The 21,170-nt window shown below is 39.4% G+C and overlaps 1 protein-coding gene across 2 annotated transcripts in view; it reads left to right on the plus strand.

Annotated features, from left to right (window-relative positions):
- The first annotated feature begins 281 nt into the window (after positions 1-281).
- Positions 282-21,170, plus strand: part of nek8 (NIMA-related kinase 8) — a 55,340-nt gene continuing 34,451 nt past the window's right edge. For both annotated transcript variants that reach the window (XM_048612834.1, XM_048612835.1), the window contains exons 1-7: positions 282-394; positions 8,171-8,376; positions 9,898-10,127; positions 14,055-14,186; positions 16,085-16,293; positions 16,486-16,565; positions 18,641-18,825. In XM_048612834.1, the coding sequence (XP_048468791.1) occupies positions 342-394; positions 8,171-8,376; positions 9,898-10,127; positions 14,055-14,186; positions 16,085-16,293; positions 16,486-16,565; positions 18,641-18,825 (1,095 nt within the window). In that variant the 5' untranslated portion in view covers positions 282-341. The remainder of the gene's footprint in view (positions 395-8,170; positions 8,377-9,897; positions 10,128-14,054; positions 14,187-16,084; positions 16,294-16,485; positions 16,566-18,640; positions 18,826-21,170) is intronic.

Genomic DNA, 21,170 nt, shown 5'->3' on the forward strand with positions numbered 1-21,170 from the left:
GAACTGGAGAAAACACTGGAAAAGTTGGCATCACTCCTGAGGCTGCACAGTTGGTGAAAAGACTGGAAAAGCTGGCTTCACCCCTGAGGCTGCAGAGTTGGTGAAAACACTGGAAAAGTTGGCTACAGAACTGGTGAAAACACTGGAAAAGTTGGCATCAACCCTGAGGCTGCAGAGTTGGTGAAAACAGAAGAAAGGTTAGCTCCAATACTGAAGCCTGGGCGGGGCAGTAACGGCAGCACGAGATGCGGGAACGCGCATGCGTGCGCACGGGCGCTCGAGCCGAGGCGGTTTGACCGTTGCCTGTACCCGCACCGGAAGTTGTCGCCAACTCCTTGGAGATGGTGATGGAGAAATACCAAAAGATGAAGGTGGTGGGACGGGGAGCTTTCGGGTGAGATTGTTGTTCGGATTCTGTGTATTCCTCTAGCCCGAGTTGATGGCCGCTGTCAGTTGGCTGGAGGCACAAGTTAAACAGCTGTCTGAAGCGGGGTGGGGCTTGCAGCTTTGCCCTGGCTGCGTTCCTGAGAATGATCCGCAATCAAATCGTGAAATAATGAATTTGGCGTTGAGTTTAATAATCGAAACTGGAATACACAGTGCATAGCATCAGTTATGGTGATCCTGAAACTACAAATTATCATTTAAAAAGTAACGCTGGATCAATGATGACTTTACGTAAGGAAATCTGCGATCCTTATTCATAATGTCCTAAATTGCCCTCCGATGTAGTCTAGTAAACTCACCACCACCTTCTGAAGGGGCAGTTTGGGATGGGATATAACTGGACTTGCCAGTGATGCCCATATCCCGTGAATGTGGCAAAATGTTTGTTTTTCATTTTGTGGATGCACTGCATTTGCATAGCACGTAACGACTGGACATTGCATAGCTCTTTGCAGTCAGAGGTGCTTTTGAAGTCCAGTTGCCGTTGTTATGTAAGAGGCATAGCCAATTTATACACAGCAAGCTCTCACAAACAGCAAGTGTGAAGATGATCTGATAATATGACTTTGACTGTTGCCTGAGGAGTAAACATTGGCCAGGACTTTTGGGGAGAACATTCCTGCTGTTTTTTGGGGATAATGTCGTGGGATTACAGTGTGGGTAGATGGGACCTTGGTTTAATACCTCATTCCAAAGTCAGTACTGTTCGCAGAACATCACCCCTTCAGTACTCAAAAGCTAAATACTGAAGATGGTGGAAATCTGAAATGCAAACAGAAAGTGTTGGAGGAAGCTTGAAGGACAGCACCTCAATTTCACTTTCACCACTTTACAGCTTCCAGCACTCACTATTAAGTTCTAAAACTTCTGAAGATGACCTCTGTCCTCCATTTTTCTTGTATTCCCCATGCCCCCAGTGGTGTCTTCTTTGTAAAACTGAAAGAACTTCTGAGGAAGGATCACTGGACCTGAAATGTTAACTCTGATTCCTCTTCACAGATGCTGCCAGACCTGCTGAGCTTTTCCAGCGATTTCTTTTTTTGTTGGTGTCTTGTTGACTTTGCTCTTCATTTACACCTGCTTTACATTTCTATTTTCTTTATTGCTTTACCTGATGAAGGAACAGCGCTCTGCAGGCTTGTGATTTCAAATAACTCTGTTGGATTACAACCTGGTGTCGTTTGACTTCTGACTTTGTCCTTTATCATCGTTAACGCTTCCTTTGCTTTTTGCTGTGGAGACTCGCGCAATCTGGAAGAGAAACAGAGTTAATGTTTCGAGTCTAGTCTAACTCTTCTTCAGAACACAGTGCCAGACCTGCTGTGTATCTCCAGTGTTTTCTATGTTTGTTTCAGATTTCCAGCATCTAGTAGAAACTGTATTTCACTTTTATTCTCCTCACAATCTGTTCCATTCACTCCTCCTCCCCTGTCAGCAGCAAGAAAGATCCACTACTTTCTAGCCCCTTCTGTTCTGAAGAAGAGATATTGAACTTGAAACATCAATTCTATTTCTGTCTTCATAGATACTGCTAGACCTGCTGAGTTTCTTCAGTACTTCCAGATTTTACTCCATCAGCACAGTGATGGAATAGCAGTCTCGATTTTTGTGTTCAATCCCTGGGGTGGGCTTTCAACCTGGAACTTTGATTCAGAATCTACTACTTGAGAATGGAGATATAGAAGGAACAAGGAAGTTTAAACTATGGTATTGGAAATTGCATAGCAGATTGTTAAAGGGCTCGGAGAAAGAAAGATTGATCTTTATGTTGGTCTGTGTTCAGTGGACTAGCATAGATGGGGAAGAGCTTCAGTCCTCTTCAGGCCTTCAGTTCTGAGGAAGGGTCACTGGACCCGAAATGTTAACTCTGTTTTTTCTTTCACAGATGCTGCCAGACATGCTGAGCTTTTCCAGCAACTTTGTTTTTGTTCTCTTCAGGCTAGTTCTACTTAAATGTTAACATAGCTGTTTTGGGTATTGTGGGTTTGCTGTATGTTTCCAGTACTTTGTGTGCTTTTATTGTGGACCTCCTCACCCGTTGTTCCAATAAGCAGCAGTCACTTTGCATACTAATAATCATACAACTACCCAACAAAGACTGCTAGTTAAACCACATTTATGAATGTCCTTTTGGCTGATTTTGCACTATCATTATTGTTTCATATGTTTGCTTTTTGCCAGTTCAGCATGAAATTATGCATGAAATGTTAACATGTTGTATCTCTTCATGGAATCTCTAATGTACTGAGCATCTATAGCTTTTTTTCTGTTCATGTTTTTCATGTTTGACTGTAACCATTTATTGGCACTTTTGGTCTTTGTAAGAAAAAAAAATCTCAAGAATGCACTTTGAATGTATCTTTGCCCACATCATTGTTGAGCAGAGAGAGGGAGTGCCATACTTATAATGCTACTGATTATTAATCAAAAGACCCAGAGCTTGTGTTCTGGTGATGGAGGTTCAAATTCCACCACAACAGATGATGAAATATGAATTCAATTAATAAAATCTGTGATTATAAATTATCTAATGTTGACCATTAGATCATTGTCGATTGTTGTAAAAACCCCGTCTGGTTAGCTGTTTCCCTTTAGGGAAGGGAAATCTGCATTTTAATGTTGTCTGCTCTTTATATGAGTCCAGATCCATAGCAACTAATTAGTTTTTAACAACTCTCTGAAAGTAAGTCACTCAATTATATCTAACTGCTACAAAATCTGAAAATAAGAATTGAACTGGATGGACCAGCAGGCTTTGGTGCAAAATTGGAGAGCCAAATGACATTGTCTGTAAGGTATGATTCTGTGAGAATGACTATGTTACAACACTACTATCATTGTTTCTGGGTATATTGTATCAGACACCTTGTCCACCACAGATGATAGCACAGTGGTAAACAGTTAGAAAGGAGTTGCCATAAGAGTCCTCGACAATGACTGTGGATCTTGTGAAGTCTCATGGCATCAGGTAAAACATGAGCAATATTACCACCTACCACACTCCCTTTGGCTGATTAATTAGTTATCAGTTATCCTTCATGTTGAACACGAATTGGAGGATGCAGTGAGGGTTTCAAAGTCTCAGAATATATTGTGGATAGGGATGTGGATAGTGAATTCTGGATGAAATGTACTCTGGATTCAAATGTTCACTGCCCAGAATGACTTGGTAGTACCACCAGTGACTGAGCTGGCTAAGTCCTAAAGGACAAGGCTGTTTACGGAGCCTATGCCAGGTGGTGAGGGAATCAACAAGGGGGAAGACATATTTGACTTCGTTGTAACCAATCAATCTATAGAAGTATGTCTTGTCTATGACATCAGTAAGAGTCCTTGTGGCGACAAGATCCCACCTTTACATTGACTGTACCTCCCATCATGTTGTATAGCACTACCTCAGTGCTGAACGGGGTAAATTTCATAAAGACTTAGCAATTCAAGCCAGGACACCATGAATCACAGTGGGCCATCAGCATTAGCAGTAGCAGTAGAATTGTATTGAAACACCATCAGTGAGCACATAGCCTGGCTTATCCCATACTCTGCAATTACCACCAATTCAATGAAGAGTGCAGGAGGGCATGCCAAGAACATCGCAAAGTAAACCTAAAAATGAGATAGCAACCTGGTGAAGTTACAACCAGGGACAGGAATCCTGGGCCTCTTCCTGCTCTTCATCTGGGCCCCTAATCTGAGCACAATGCACCCCTAAAATATGCCTCAGTTATTGGGCCTCCCTGCCCTGGATTCTGGCTACAACACAGGAGAACTAGCATGTTAAGCAGTGGATGTAGCATGTAATAGACAGGACTACCTGATCCCACAACAAATAGATCTGATCTAAGTTCTTGAGGAAATTACTAAGAGCACAAAATACTGAAAAGGTTATGGTCCCTGACTAGTCTAGCAATAGTGAAGACCTGTGCTCCGAAACTGGCTGTGCCTTTAGCGAGGCTGTTCCAGAAAGCTATAATGCTGGCATCTATCTAGCAATGTGGAAAATGTCCCAAGTATATCCCAACTACAATAAGCAGGACAAAGCCAACTTACCAATAACCACCTAATCCATCAACAACAAAGTGATGGAAGATGACAGAGCTGTCAAGTGGCATTCACTCAACAATAATGTGCTCACTGACTCTCAGTTTGGATTCTACCAGGCCCATTCATCTTCTGACCACATTATTATTTCATTTCAAATGTGGACAAAAGGGATGAACTTTAAATAGGAAGTGAGGCTTACGGCTGTTGACATTAACATAACGTTTGAGTGTAGCATCAGGGAGCCCCAGCAAAAGTGGAGTCAGTGAGAATCGGGGGTAAGGACTCCACTGTTTGGAATCCTACCTGGCACAACGGAATGTGGTAATGTTGTTGGAGGCCATTGTCTCAACCATAGGATATCTTAGCAAGACACTCTCAGGGCGGTGTCCTAGACTCAACCTTCTTAGGCTGCTTCATCAATATCTTTCTTTCCATTGTTAGAGGTGGAGATGCTTGCGATGATTTCACTGTATTCAATACTATTCGTGATGCCTCAATACTTGATCAGTGATTGTCCAAATGTAGCAAGATCTGCGCAATATCCAGGCTGGCATTATATAAGTTGCAAGAAACATTCATGCCAACCACGTACCAGGTAATGACCATCTCCAACAAGAGACATTCTGTAACATTATCGTGCTGAATTCTCCATTATACAACTTTGACTGCACCTGTCACATAAATACTGTGGATATGAGCGGTTCAGAATTCTGCAATGAATAATTCATCTCTTGACTTCTCTAAAGCCTGTCCACCTTCTACAAGCCACAAGTCAGGGATATCATGGAATGCTGCCCATGTGTTTGGGTGTGTACAGCTCCAACAACACATGGAGCTCAACACAGTTGGCACCTCCTTCAACATTTACACACTTCACCAGTAACATACAGTGAAAGCAGTATATACCATCCATAAGGAGCAACACTTCAACTCACCAAGCCTCCTTTGATGGCATCTTCCAAACCTGCAACCTCTGCCACCTAGAAAGAAAGGCCAGCAGATGCAGAGGAGTACCATCACCAGCAAATTCCCTTCCAAGCCACGCATTATCCTGCTTTCGAACTATATGGCTGTGCCTTCATTGTTATGGGGTCAAAATCCAGAAGCTCCTTCCATAAAAGTACATTTCCAAATATGCCATGGACTGCAGTGGTTCAATAAGGCAGCTCACCACCACCTTCTCAAAGTTATGCAGAGGCAATAACGTTGGCCTAGCTAGCAATGTCCTCATCCCGTGAATGAATTAATAAAGAACTAATTTAGCTGAATAAGTTTCAACTTTGTTTTGAATTAATTTGTTGGAAATTTTTTTTAAAAATCAGTATTGGATTATGTTTGCACTTCAATCAAATCAGAACAGAATAGCTATACTTGGGCTTTTATTGTGCCAGGTCATTAAAATCTAGATTGCTGGTTGAAAGTTCATATAAAAAAAATTGAAGTTGATTCTGTAAAAAGTCACGTCAGGGTACTCCAGACACAGGAGTCAACATAGTTCAGATATCTGCTTTCATGAATTGCTTACTTGAATGACACAGGGATTACTTCTTTACTTGAAAGAGCCCTTTTGCAACCTCAGGATTATACGTCAGCATTTAATGACTTTTAAAGTGCAGTCACTGTTCTGTTGGTAGGTACAGTTTGCCAATAGTAAGCCTATACTAACAACAAGAAAATATAATCTGTATTGATGACGTTGGTTTAGGGATGAATATTGGCCAGGACAGCAAACTTGCTGCTTTTCAAGTAGTCCCATGGGATCTTTTGCATCTGCCTGAGCAGGCAGATAGGTCCTCAGTTTATACTCTGCTTTGAAAATCGGCATCCCTTGCAACATGGCACACTTAACAACGTACAATCTTATAGGAGGATTCAAACTGTCATACCTCACTTGGATAGCATGCTGGAAATCAAGCTCCCAGTATTCCTGGAGTCATCACAGAAGTTGAAGATTTTAAAAAATACACAATTCCAAAGATTTTAAAAAAAAATCAGCGTTTGCTAGTTTACTCATTTTCTAGAACCAAGTTGACAGAAAGCACAGACCAGATTTCTGTACTTAACATAAATCACTATATTACAAGTAAATAGACAGTGGCTATAGGTAAACGGTTTTCTTTTACTTTGTTTATCAGATATTGGTGTTGTAGGCTAGGCCAGAATTTATTGCCTGTTCGTAATTACCCAAAAGAGCAGTTAAGAATCAACATCATTGCTGTTTGTCTGGAGTCACATGTAGACAAACCAGGTAATAACAGCAGATTTCCTTCCCTAAAGGACCTTAGTGAACTGCATGGGTTTTTATGACAATTTGCAGTGGTTACATTAAGCTAGCTTTTTATTGCAGATTTTTATTGAATTCAGATTTCACCATTAGTCGGGTGAGAGCTGTGGTGGGATTTTAACCTATGTCCCAGAACATCAAAAGCAGAAAGGACATTCAGGTGGATTTTTACAAGATTGAGTAATAGATTCATGTTCACCATTATTGGGACTAACTTGATATTCCAGATTTATTAATTTAATTCAAGTCCGCCCAGCTGTCATAGTGAGATTTGAACCCACCTACACCAGCATTAGCTTGGGTCTCTGGATTACTAGTCTAGTTACACACTTTCTGTGCCATCTTCTCTCTTTGATTCAGGTGTAAGCAGATTTTTAACAGTGTACAAAGTTCATAATTATTGTTGAAAAGTGTTCCTGACCCTTGAAAGCTGTTATTTTTGTAGAATGTCAAATTTTTTCATTATAATATTATGAAATTACAAGTGTAATTTAAAAAGGAAGTTCTGTCATGAAATTTCAGCTTCTACTTTAATCTCCTGTATGGCCCAATCATTCTTTCACTCTCTGTAAAATGTAATTAAAACTGAAAGGTGTCATCACAATTTGCTTCCTGGTTTTCTGATTGTGAGAATATTTCTATATAATTATCTGCTTGATGTTATCAAGATACATGCTTGGAGATCTCTTTGAGTTGGCTGCTATTCAAACTAACATTAGGAAAGAAAAAAATTCACTTCACAAAGATTGTGAGATCTTTTGAGATCCCTTTTTTTAAGATCAATGTCGAGCAGTGTTACTTTGCTGACTGTGAAATCCAGGCCTGCAGTTTTCAGGTTTAATGTGCTAAAATAATAGTCTATGTATCGGTGTGGCATTATAACAATGCATATTTTCAGGAAACTTTAGGCCTAAGGCCGTGGACCATTTATAGTGCGCAAATTCAGGCCATCTGACCCATGTAATTCTGACAACTCACTTCAATTCCCAGTTTTTATTGTATCATCTAATTCTTAAAATTTGTGGAGATGGAAAATTTCAAAGTACTTTTCTTAACTCTGATTTCATATTAATGGGTATATTCTAAGTCAGGACATTAAGTGCAAGAGCCTGATATTCGATTTATAATTTATATTACATAAAATGGAAAAAGTAATTTAAATTTTAAAGTTGAAGGTTTTCATTGCTGTGGTGAGCAACAGATGATTTTCCATCTATTCACTGTAGTGAGCAATAGAGCAGAATACCTTGGCCTCAATGGCTTGTGAGACACAATGGTATTGAGCACATAATCTGGTGCTGCTGATTTATAGCATTAGTGGCTTTGAAATTGGAAGGGCAAAGGGCACACTGCATTTAAATTTATGTGCACTTGTCCATTTATATCTTTTTTTAGTATTGTCCATCTATGTTTGCGGAAGGCTGACCAAAAACTGGTGATCCTCAAACAGATTCCTGTGGAGCAGATGACTAAAGATGAGAGACTGGCTGCTCAGAATGAATGCCAAGTGCTGAAGCTCCTCAACCATCCAAACATAATTGAATACTATGAAAACTTCCTAGAGGACAAGGCACTGATGATAGCCATGGAATACGCGCCAGGTATATAAGGATTGACAAGATGAAATTATTATCAAGTAGTGCCTTTTCAGCTATGTATCAATTAGTTGTGATGCCTCATCTATTTGAATGTCCTGCTAATAGTCAATGTCTGGGATTACATACTAGTTATGGCAAGGGATTGGAGCAGAGTATAATATACAGACCTTTATAGCTTTTTGCGCCTTTCAATTAGATCATGACTAATCAGTACCTCAGCTCCATCTACCTACTTTGGTTCCATATTCTTTTGCAAACAAAAATCGTGTCTATCTCTGTCTTTTTTTTCTTCAGAAAGCTTGTCTTGATGGCTCAGCTTTAAGATAGTCCCATTGAACCATTGTGAAGGAGGTTTAGTTTTACCTTACAACTAATAGATCTGTTAAACAATAGGACACGTTTGAAGGTCAGTGCCAACATAGGGTTTACTAGATGTGTGGTTGTTCAAGTTCAAATGTTAGGCTTGTGATTTCCTTGCTTTGATGTTCCCTGGCATCCCAGTAAAGCCTACAGAGACCCCATTGATGTAAAAATAAAATAATAGGATAACTTAAAACTCAGCCCATCTAGTTGAACTAGGTGAGAAGCAAAATATTGTGATGTTCAAAAACAGAAAATGCTGTAGGCACTCAGGTGAGGCCGCATCTGTCGAGAGAGAAAAAGAATTGATGTTTATCTATGACTTTTCAATACTGATTATGAAAAGGAAAATAGCTGATTTTAAGTAGCTGCTCATGCATTGTGGTGACCAGGTCAGATTTATTAAGAGTGTTCTGCACTTGCTAAACAATGCACTATGGTCAATTAAAATACCGACCAGGCTATTAATTAGATTCTTGCAATCAGTTAGACTGGCTTGATGCAGTGGATTGAAACACTACTCATTTATCTCTCGTTATTTTGTTTGAATCTACTGCTTGCTGCCTCTAAGTGGTCTAAATGAGCTGTTGTGTGAGATTGCACAATGTATCATGATTTCAATGCGATCAGTGTGTTAGAAGGAGGAAATATGTTGTATTTGGAACTGAAAATCACAATGGGTTGTTGGGGGTGATGGTATGGAAGGTAAAAGTGTAAAGTTCAATAATCCATTAAAGAGACAGATGGGGAAGGGGAATCTATTTACAGTACTGGCAGAGTTGTTGCAAAATGGTTTAACTTATCAGTGAAAGTATAAGTGTAGGCAAAATCAGACCCAGAGCCTGACCTAACATCTGGTTGAGACTTTTGGGAGAAAGATTTCTCAGCCCATCTCACTTCACAGTTAGGTAGAATCTCAATCCAGTTTTACACATTGCAGGGGGAAGTCGTAACCAACTTAGTGCAACTTGTAAATTTGTAATGTAAATGCACTGCTTATAGTGCAAATTCGCCCATAACTAATAAATAGCTAACTAACTAAATAACTATTCTAGGGCACTGAAATATCCTTGTTGGACTTAATGTCTGAGAGTTATTGTTAGTCATTCAGATGATCCAAGCTGTCGCTGGTATTTTAATTCACTTTGAATTTTTTGATTCCAGGAGGTACTTTGGCTGACTATATCCAGAAGCGCAACTCATTGTTAGATGAAGAGACCATCTTGCACTTCTTTGTACAGATCCTTTTGGCCCTCCATCATGTGCATAACAAACTTATTCTGCACCGTGATCTGAAAACACAGAATATTCTACTTGATAAGTATCAAATGATAGTGAAGATCGGTGATTTTGGTATCTCGAAGATTCTAAGCAGCAAAAGTAAAGCCTACACAGTAAGATTACCTTTTTGGAAAACCTTGGGGTCATCATCAATAACAATTTGTATTTATATAGCTCTTTAACATAATAATGGTGAAAGATGCTCATAGAGGGGAAAAAAATGCTGGATAATATTGGCGGAGACCAAAGATGATGTCAGAGTTTTTGAGGAGGCTTTTGGAATTGGTGAGATTAAAAAAATGTTCAGACAGAGGTTTGTAGACTACAGTGTTCAAGAATGCTACACCACCAATGATGGGGCACAGAATGCAATGAAGGTTAGAGTTGGAGAGCCAGTGGCCATTGGCATTTAAGGATTGAGGGAGATTTGAAATCATGAGGCAATAGGTAAGTGAGGATAGATTTACTCTAGAAAGGTCCTGAAGGCTGGTAAGGACAGGAGTGATAGATGGACCAGATTAAGTACAAGTTGGCTGCAAGTGTTGATGGATAGATATTGATTGATTCAGAATTTCAATCGCTTGTTTAGACATATTCCAAAAATTGTTTTTGATGAGATTGAAAAACTGGGAGGTTGCACGAGACAAAGCATGGAGCACAAATGCCATCAGTGCTGTATTTAAGAGGCTTTACAACTTGGAAAGCATTCAGTGGTGTAGCTCTGCTTTCACAGCCAAGAAAGCTAATCCAACAAAAGTATACTTTATTCATGAAATTTATAAAATAATGTTTTCATATATTTGGGCATCACTTAATGAAAGGCCAGCATTTCTTGCCCAACCCTAACTACCCAGAGTACAGTTACATCAAGCATATTGTGTTGGTCTGGAGTCACAAATTGGCCAGATCAGGTGAGGATGGCACACCTCCTTCCTCACAGGTCATTTGTGAACCAAATAAGTCTTTATGATAATCGACAGTGGTCTCGTGGTCAACATTAGGCTAACGTTTTTTATTCTAGATTTTTACTGAATTCAAATTTAAATCTGGTTTGGTGGAATCAAGTCTATGTCCTCAGAATATTAGCTTGGGGTTCTGGATTACCAGTCCAGTGATATTCCCATCAGATCGCTGTTTCCCCACTTCATAACAGTTCAAAGGTGCCACTATATAAAGCGTGAAACAAAACAGTTTTATTCAGTGCAGTATAGGGCACTCTAAAGTCCTTATTACATATACAATTACAGCTCTTTAAGATTTTTATTTATTACTTTATGGAATATATGTGTTGTTCACCAAGTTGCCTATCTCCAACTACCCTTGAGAAGGTGATAGTTGACATTGTTGTAAAAGTTGGCTATATGTTGAAGGGGTAAAAGTAATTGTTGCTTATTAGAGAGCTGGTTTTCCTCACTAAGAGGAGTGGGTTAGATATTCTGCAGCGACTAACTGACCTCTGACTCCCCAAAACCTGTCCACCGTAGACAAGGTACGTGTCAGAAGTGTGAGGGAATATTCCTCTTGCCCGTTGATTGCAGCTAGAACAACACTCAAGAAGCTTGACACCATTCAGAACAAAGCAGTCGCTTGACTGGCACCACATCCGCAAAGATTCAGTCCCTGCACCACTGACACTCAGTAGTAACGGTGTGTACTGTCTACTGTGCACGACAGCAACTCACCAAGGTTCCTTCAGCAACATCTTCTAATCCCACTTTTGCCATCTAGAAGGATATGGGCAAGCAAATACGTGGGAACAACACCACCTGCAAGTTGTGCTCCAAACCACTTTAATTCATGATTTGGAAATATATGACTGTTCCTTCATTCTCCAAGGGCCAAAATCTTAAATCTACACCTCCTAATAGCGTTATGGATCTAGCTGCACTAGATAGTCTGGAGTGGTTCAAGAAGACAGGTCACTACCACACCTCAAGGACAGTAAGGATGGGCAATAAATTCAGGCACAGCCAGCAATGCATATATTCCTTAATGAATAAAAATCAATTAGCAGCAAACATATGCACTTCTGACTAAACTTAAAATCTCATCCTTTCAAATTTCAAGTTGCTGCATGGCCTCACTTGTTTCAATGTCTTATTATCACCTCTATCTCTGAACCCTTCTCTTGCCTTATTCTGGCTTTTTGAGCATCCCCCTCATTTTAATTGCTCCACCATTGGAAGCTGTGCCTTCAGCTGCCTGTATCCCAGTGTCCGGAATCCTACTTCTATATCTCACTGTTTCTTTAAGATGCTTCTCTGACTAAGCTTTTGCTTTCTTACATCTTATATAGCCCAGCATCTAATTTTGCTTTACAATGTTTTTGCGATGTGTCTTGGGATATTTTGATAGATTAAAGGTGCTGTACTAATATAAGATCTTCACTCCTAGCAACTGTTAAATTCTTTAAAAAAAATTAGCATAGTGACTTTTCTGTCACATATAGTTGAAACATATTTCACTACACCCTGCAAAATATTTTCTTCTAACCATCCTGATTATCTTAAATGTATGATCTCTGCCTTTCGATAAGCTGTTTTCTGCTTTTTGTGTTTGAATTGAATTGATGTGGTGTGGTTGCTGCCATTAACTGAACTAACACAAGGTTACCATTTGCTGTTTGAATCTGTAGAGATCCTGATCCAATTGTAATGTCTTGTTTGACAGGTTAGGTTCTCTTTGCTGTTGGCAAAGTTTAATCATTGACCCAGCTTGAATTTGCAAAGCCTTTCAAATGCAGCACCTTTCTTCTGGCTCTTTGCTGTAGATCATGCAGACTGCCAAGACTTCGATCGTGCCAAAGTGATTTCCTGTACAAGTCAAAATAAGTACTTTATTCCTGAATCAAATCTGATTTATTCTCAAGAAAAGTACTCCGGATGCTGAAAGTGTGAAATAGAACAGAAAGTGCTGGAGAAACTTATTAAATCTGACAGTTGCTGTGGAGAGAATAAAAGACTTAATGGGCTAAATTCAACAGGCTGTCTGCAGGCAGGTAGACCTGTAAATTAAGGCGCTGTGACATCAGTGCCTACTCATCACACATTCACATTCCTAAGTGTGAAATCCAGTCTAACATTTCTGGTTTGTGATCATAGAATCATAGAATCCCTACAGTGTGGAAACAGGCCCTTTGGCCCAGCAAGTCCACACTGACCTCAGAGCATCCCACCCAGGCCCAACCCCCTATAACCCACCTAATCTACACACCCCTGCACACTACGGGCAATTTAGCATGGCCAACCACCTATCCTGCACATCTTTGGACTGTGGGAGGAAACCAGAGCACCTGAAGGAAACCCACGCAGACACAGGGAGAATGTGCAAACTCCACACAGACAGTCGCCCAAGGGTGGAATTGAACCCAGGTCCCTGGCACTATTGGGCAGCAGTGCTAACCACTGAGCCACCGTGCAGTGATCTAGTATCAGAATTTATTCTCAGATGTGCATCAACTCTCATTTTGTTTTGTGTAGGTCTTTGGAATGCCAAATAAAATACGTATGAATGTAGGCCTATGTATGTAGGCCATTCAGCCTGTTAACCTGGCCCTATCATTTAATATGATCATGGCTAATCTAAAACTTCCCTATCAGTTTGCTTTAGAAGTTTATTTCCGTCATTTTTCCATTGACTTAAATAAACAATAACAAGTGTGTCTGACTGATCTTTTAATGCACCTAAGAATCTTCATTGGTACCCAAGCGGTCTGCTTGCTACTTTATACTTTTATATTTTAGTTCAGGTTTTGGGAGCTCGGTGTTGGTGGACCAGCTCCCAGTATTAACGCTATTGATTCTGCTTTCTTTGGGCTTGTGGTAACCACCCAGCTATAGGCTTGTAAACCTATTTTGGGGCAATGAAAACAAATTTATCATATTAACGGGTGGATGCAATTGTGTTGAATTGCCCTCTGTCTCTAAAGGACAGACGAGTTGCTTTAAATTATTTTGATTTTCTAATCCAATCTATTTTAGTGTGGCCTATTTAATGATGAAAATATTGTCTTAAATGAAGCTGATCTTGTTGTTTTATAGGTGGTGGGAACTCCATGTTACATCTCTCCAGAACTGTGCGAAGGAAAGCCATACAACCAAAAGAGTGATATCTGGGCATTGGGCTGTGTTTTATATGAGCTGGCCAGTTTGAAGAGGGCTTTTGAAGCTGCTGTAAGAAACTAAAGCTTTTAATAAACAGTATCAAATTTCACGATAGAATTCTACTGTGGAATGGGGTGGTGAAGCCTCCTGATCAGGACTCTACCTGAATCTTTGATTTCAGTGTACAATATCAAAAATTGATTCATCAAAATACACGTACAAAATTAGATGTCCTCTACATTGTGAGACTTTCTGGTGTCTTTTGTGGTGCATTTATAATATAATGCAGAATTAAACCTTTTAAAGAGATTAGACTAAACAAACTGGTTAGAGTACTGCTTTTTTTGATAAATGGTTACAGACTTCCATGTCCTTGTGTTGGAGATTGTAGTTAGCGGATGAAATCAGTGCATGACGAATCATGTACCATTGCTCTTGTTCCATTTGTTTTTTTACTATAATATATATTTGACATGCTTTGAATTACAATAGGAAGGAAGAATGATTGTGTAATATAAGGATTATTTTATGTTCCAATATAGACAATGATGTTGCTGCATTGTTGTGTAATCCTGGTGAATTGTTGATACTGAGCCAAGCATCGAGTTGAATTGTGTAAAGAAGCATCATCTTTACAGTAAATTCAACCATTGTAAGATGCACATAAATTTAAAACCATGGAAGAAGGAGTGAATTGAAGAGTAGCACTGTACAGAGCAACTTTCATTGATGGGTGTAATGGAGGGAACGTTTTTAAAAATTTGTTTATTGGATGTGAGCATTTCTCGCTGAGCCAGCATTTTGTACCCATCCCCGATTGCCCAGAGGACAGTAAAGACTCAAGCAGATTGCTAAGTCACATCTAGGCCACCAGTAGTTAAGGATGGCAGATTTTCTTCATTACAGCATGTTAGTGAAACAGATGGGATTTTACAACAATCGACAGTGGTTGAAATGGTTGCCATTAGGCTTGATATTTATTGAATTCAGATTTCACCATCTGCCATGCTGGGGTTCCAATCCCATATTCCTAGAACATTATCCTCAGGTTACTAGTCCAATTTTCCCACCTGTCCTGGTGGACAATATAAATTCTCAGATACTCAAAATTTGCTCTAGCAATATTATGTACATGAGAGTAAACGAAAGTATCTTCAAAGTAATAAAAATTATTGGAAGTGATGAGGTTATTCATGCTCAAGAGTGTCGTTTGATGATATTGGCAGCTAATTGGGATGACAAGTGTCAGATTTCATATGACTGACATTCTGTGAATTTTGAAACTATTGTTACTAATAAGGAAGAAAATTGAGTTCAGAATGAGAAAGGTCAGTGCCATTGCTAAGATACAACTAAATGTAACTTTCTGACTCATTTCTTTTTCTGAAGTTATAATAAAATGCTTTTGGCAAGATGAGGGGAATTGAAAAGGCATATCGGTGTGATAAAGATTTTACATTAAAAATCTTGATAGAGATTCTGCAAGATTTTTTATGTTAGAAGCGCTGATAAATGGAAGGTAATGTAATGCTAGTTGGGAGATCTGAGAGACATCCCCACAATCAGGCTGACCAGATAACTGCTGTGAAGAAGTTGATTCCTGTGGGTATATTTAATGCATCTTATTGTTGGCAATGACATTCTAATTCTAAGATTTGTATGTTATTGGAAGAATATATAGAATGTTTTGTAGCCAGGAAAAAATAGATAAGTTCTTTTAACTTAATGCAGTGATGAAATGCAGGTTGAAATGTGATTTTTATTCTTGTGGTATTTCTGTATGGGGGAGTAGATAAATCTGGAATGGCTAGAATTGCAGTGATACATTGATATTTGAATAAAGTTATTTAATGGAGTTTGTTGTGGTTGCTAGAATTTTGCAACTTGCCCTGAAGCTTTTGTTAAATGAATGGAAATAAATTCTGCAAGGTGCTTTGACATATATTCAATTTTGACTGCCTTTCCAGAATCTGCCAGCTCTGGTGCTGAAGATCATGAGTGGTACATTTGCCCCCATATCTGACCAGTACAGTCCCGAGCTGCGCCAGCTGATTTTGAGCATGTTGAGCCTCGACCCATCCAAACGCCCTCAACTCAGTGAGATAATGGCTCAGCCGATTTGCATCCGGGCTCTTCTGAATCTCTACACTGACATTGGCAGTGTCAAGATGAGGAGGTAAGTGGCCTGGACTAGTTCACATCCTGGAAGTGCAGATGTTTTATGTACCTATTTTATGCAGCTTTTGAAAGAAATTCAGTGACAACGGAGTAATTTTTCAATAATAATTTCACATGTACAACTGTAATAATATGAGTTTACTGGGGGAATGAATGGAAATTAAAGCAGGCTCCAATTTGATCTTGACAGAATTGAAAAGCCGTTATCGACAGTAGCTCCTGCTTCACACAGGCGGACTGGTGGGAGGGTGAACAGTGCTAGGTCAAGAGGTAAGAAAAGCTATCCTGGAAGTGGAACTGTTTTATTCAAAATTCGTGATCTCCAGCAGCAGTTGGCTAAATAAGTTCAAACTGTACAAAAGCAATGTTTGTAGTGAATTTATTTATTTTAGCACGTTTTATTTTATTCCTTATTAATATTGTTTACACATCCCCAATTGCCCTGAAAAAATGGTGATGGGCATTTTAGTAACTTTTAATTTTGATTGAGTAATTTGTTAGACCATGAGATGGGACATTGAGTCACAAGAGGTTGGATGAAAGACATAAGTGAACCTATTAGGTTTTGGAGACAACCCAACAGATTTCACGGCTACTAACCAATAAATCATCAAATTTATTGAATTTACTTTCACAACCTGACAGGGATTAGGACTTAAAACTCTGTATTGTGGGTGAGCACTGCATCCTCAACACAGGCATGTCCTACTCTTTTATTTCTCTTGCCCCACACGCCTACCGTCTTCATAATTTGAATTGTGCAATTCAAATTGTCTTCTAACACACTTCTGCTATATTAAGAATGCTCCATATTGAGATCTGGTCTGGGTGAGATGCTTTTCTTTTGACTCTTTTTGGATGATATCCAGCTGATACCTGGAATAGAAAATTACACATATGTCTGCTAGTTACATGATATTACTGGCAGGCAATATTGTGATAGACATGCTCATGTTGATCTTTCGCTCTCAGCAATGCCTGGGAGTAATTTGTACAGAGGGATTTAGAGGTGTGCCGTGTCTAACGTCTAAGCCTTTGCTTTTAATCATGTGAATATTGAGACCACTGTCAGTAAGTGTGTTGCAGGTGGGGTAACATTTATGGCAATATTAACAGCAAGCAATCTATTTCACAACAAAGGTTATTTGGTCAGTAAATATATATTGTGTTTTTAATTAGATTCTATGGACTGCAGCAAACTCATGACTGAACTGCACCAAAGTCTCCCAATAAAAGCGGGATACAGTTAGTGGAGGATAATTCTATTATGTAATGGACATAAAATCAACTCCAGACACTATTGACAGGGAGGGGAGTTACTCAATAATCTCCATTTTGGCTGGGGATAGGGTGTCATTTGAGATTGTCTTAGTTTAACTCACTGTGTGCGCACTGCATTTACATGGTCACGTAGAAGTGCGGTGAGGGAGAAGGAGAATATTGGCTATAGACATATAGTGAGAAGGATTAAGTCTGCGTGTATTCTGGGTCTTGAAGGTAGTCCTTATGCTTTAAAAGTAGCTTTTCAGGATCAGTAGATAATCTGCTTCCACCTCTGCTGCTATAAAAGGATTTACCATTCAATTCTTTATTTTACTTATGAGAATGTTTCATCTTACATTTCCCTCTATTAATCTGGTATTCATTTCTGCAATCTCCCAATTTTGCTCTGGTTTTCTGAAGTAGGACAGAATATTGAACTAGATAGCCTGGAGAACTTAATACAAGTCAGAGGGTATTGTGATCAAACAGGACCGTTATTTTGGTCAGACTGACCTTTATACCATATTCAATTCTTGCTTTTGGGTGAACAGGAGACATTCAAGTTCAGGAATCTGAATTATGAGAAAAGGCCTGAGTGACTTGGGCTTTTTAGCCAAGAAACCTGCTATTTTGGAGACAATCTTCAGAAATTGCATTAGATAGCATTCCATTCTCTAAACTTTTCAACATGTAGCTGTTAAGGTAGAATGGAGGGGAGTTGGGAACAAAGAGTCAAATTGTAAAAAGAAAGCAAATTTAGAACCTGTGCCAGAATTTTTTTTTCACAGCATTTTTAGCAGTTGGAATATCTATTAAGCAGATTAATGAAAGTGTAAGTAATGGAGTCATTCAGGAAACACAAATATGACAAAGCGGATCAAAGACACTGTCACTGCAGCTTCAGAACTGTTGCTACTGAAAATGTTGTACTTTTTGCCACTAAGATTCGCCAGCAAGATTCATTCATGTTTTATCATGTATTAAATATTTGATCTAAAATATACCTACATTAGTAAGAATATTGTAATTGCAATGTATTTAGACAGAATATTATATCCTCTTTGTACTTTCTGTGATGGCAGGTGGATTCCTTTTAAACTCCACTAAGTCAGGGATACCTCTTCCCCTTTCTACTGTGTATACTTGGGGGAGTGGAATCATTTCTCCTCTCAGGCTGCCAATGCTCAACACTGAGGTAGTACAGGTCTCTGCTGGGAGAACTCAAAAGGCAGGAGTGACCAGATCAGGACGACTTATCATGTGGGAGGTAAGCTTTAGAAATGTTGCAAATGCAGTTATGTCTAAGAGGTTTAAAAAAAACCTTGTGATAAAATGTAAATTACAGTTACTAGTACTTAAAGTGAGTAAACATATTCCAGATTCAAACCCCCTTCCAGAGTGTGAGTATAATCGTGAAAGAGTTTTGCATCTTTAGAGGTAATGCCCTTCAGAAGAGGCGTTGTACTGCCTAGCAGGTCTGGTGGTTCAGTTAAATGTCACAGGTCCAATCGGACAATTCAACAAAGTGCAAAGAGTTCATGCCATTTCCTTCAAACAATGCCAGAAATATAAGATTATGTTATACCATCCAATCAAAGTACTTTATGAAATTTATAGGAGATATGATGTGGAAGAAGAACAATACAGGGACAGAATGGGAAATGCTCATTTGAAGTATAAACACTGGTATCGGCAGTTTGGGCCAAATCACTTGTTTATTTGCAATACATTCTATGTAATGAATTCAAGTCTTTAGAATGTAGTTGTAATTTTAAATTTGTAAAGGGAAAATTATTTATGGTCTACAAATTCTACAAAATCATCAGATGCTTGGAACAAAGAGAGTGGAGCAGTACAGCACAGGAACAAGCCCTTTGACCCACCATGTCTGATCACGTTACCATTCTAAAGTTAATCCCATCTGCCTGCACAAGGACCAAGTCCCTCTATTCCCTCCCTGTTCATTTGGCTGTCTAAACGTCTTTTAAACACTTCTCCTGGCAGTATATTCCAACTACCTACTACCCTTTGTGTAAAAAAACTTGCCTCTCATATCTCTTTAAACTTTCCCCCCACCTCATCTAAAACCTATATCTCCGATTATTTGACATTTTCACCCTTGGAAAAATCCTTTGACCACCTACCCTATCCATGCCTCTCATAATTTTATGTACATTCATCAGGTTGCTCCTCAGCCTCTGGTGCTGTAGCAAAAACAATCCAAGTTAGTCCAACCTCTCCTTTTATCTAATACACTGCAATATAGATAGAATCCAATAAAGCTCTTTTGCACCTGCTGCAAAGCCTCCACATCCTTCCTATAGTATGGCAACCAGAACTGCACATGCTACTCCAAATGTGATCTAGCTAAAGTTTTATCCAGCTGCAACATGACTTGCCAATGTTTATGCTCAATGCTCCAAACGATGAAGGCAGGCATGCTGAGTGCCACCTTTACCACCTTCTCCACTTGTGTTGCCACTTTCAGGGAGCTATGGACTTGTACCAAGATCGCTCTGTATATCAATGTTTCTCAAAGTCCTGCTATTTACTGCATTTGACCTCCCAAAATGCATCACCTCATACTTATATGGATTAAATTCCATCTGCCATTTTGTTGCCCAAATTTCCAACTGGTCTATATCCTGCTTTATCCTTTGACAACTTGCATCACTATCCATAACTCCTCCATTTTTTGTGTCATCTGCAAACTTACTAACCAGGCTACCTACGTTTTAATCCAAATCATTTTTGTATACGTATTACAAAAAACAAATCTCCCAGCACTGATCCTTGCAGAGCACCACTGGTCACAGACCTCCAGTGAGGAAAATATCCCTCCATAAAAACTCTTTGTCTTATATAACAAGCCAATTTTGTATCCAATTTACTAAATAACTATGGATCCCATGTGACTTAATCTTCTAGACCAGCCTGCAGTGAGGAATCTTGTCAAATGCTTGTCATGTTTTTCAACAAAGGTCTGGATGTTGAGACAAGATTCTTTATAGTGCGTGGTAAGAAACCTATTTACAGAGATTATCGCTCATTATCACCCTTCATTATTACTAATCCTGCCTGCTTAATATGCACCAATCGCCAGAAAGAAACTAGACACCAAGAATTCCCAGCACGAACATTAGAGTGGTTACTTGGCAACTGCGGCTCCTCTGGACCTCCATCTTGGACACCCAGCACCAATGTCTGTATGGGCAGTGACTGCATGCACCCCATGTTCATGGATGCTAGCATCTGACATGTTGTACCCTATCTGCATCATCATGGCACATCTCCAATCCACTTACAGTACACTTCTGTGCTGCCATGCTGCACTTTGGAATGCACCGGCACCTTTCATTACACTGCTGCTACAGGGACACTTTGTGCACAGAAACAAGCACCCACTTCACAGACTTGACCAGGCTTCATTTCATAGTTGCTTGCCTGCTCTTTTGGTGCTTGGTGCCTACTTCAATACCCTGCCTTGCTTTGCCTTTTAGTGCTTTGTCCCCTCAGCCTCACAAGTTCACAGTACTTCTGCCTGGCCTTACAGTTTATCAAAGACACAAAATCAGGCAGTTTGTCATGCTTGTCAGTAATAATCAGTCAAGA

The sequence above is a fragment of the Rhincodon typus genome, chromosome 26 (assembly GCF_021869965.1).
Source record: "Rhincodon typus isolate 14 chromosome 26, sRhiTyp1.1, whole genome shotgun sequence".
NCBI lineage: Eukaryota > Metazoa > Chordata > Chondrichthyes > Orectolobiformes > Rhincodontidae > Rhincodon > Rhincodon typus.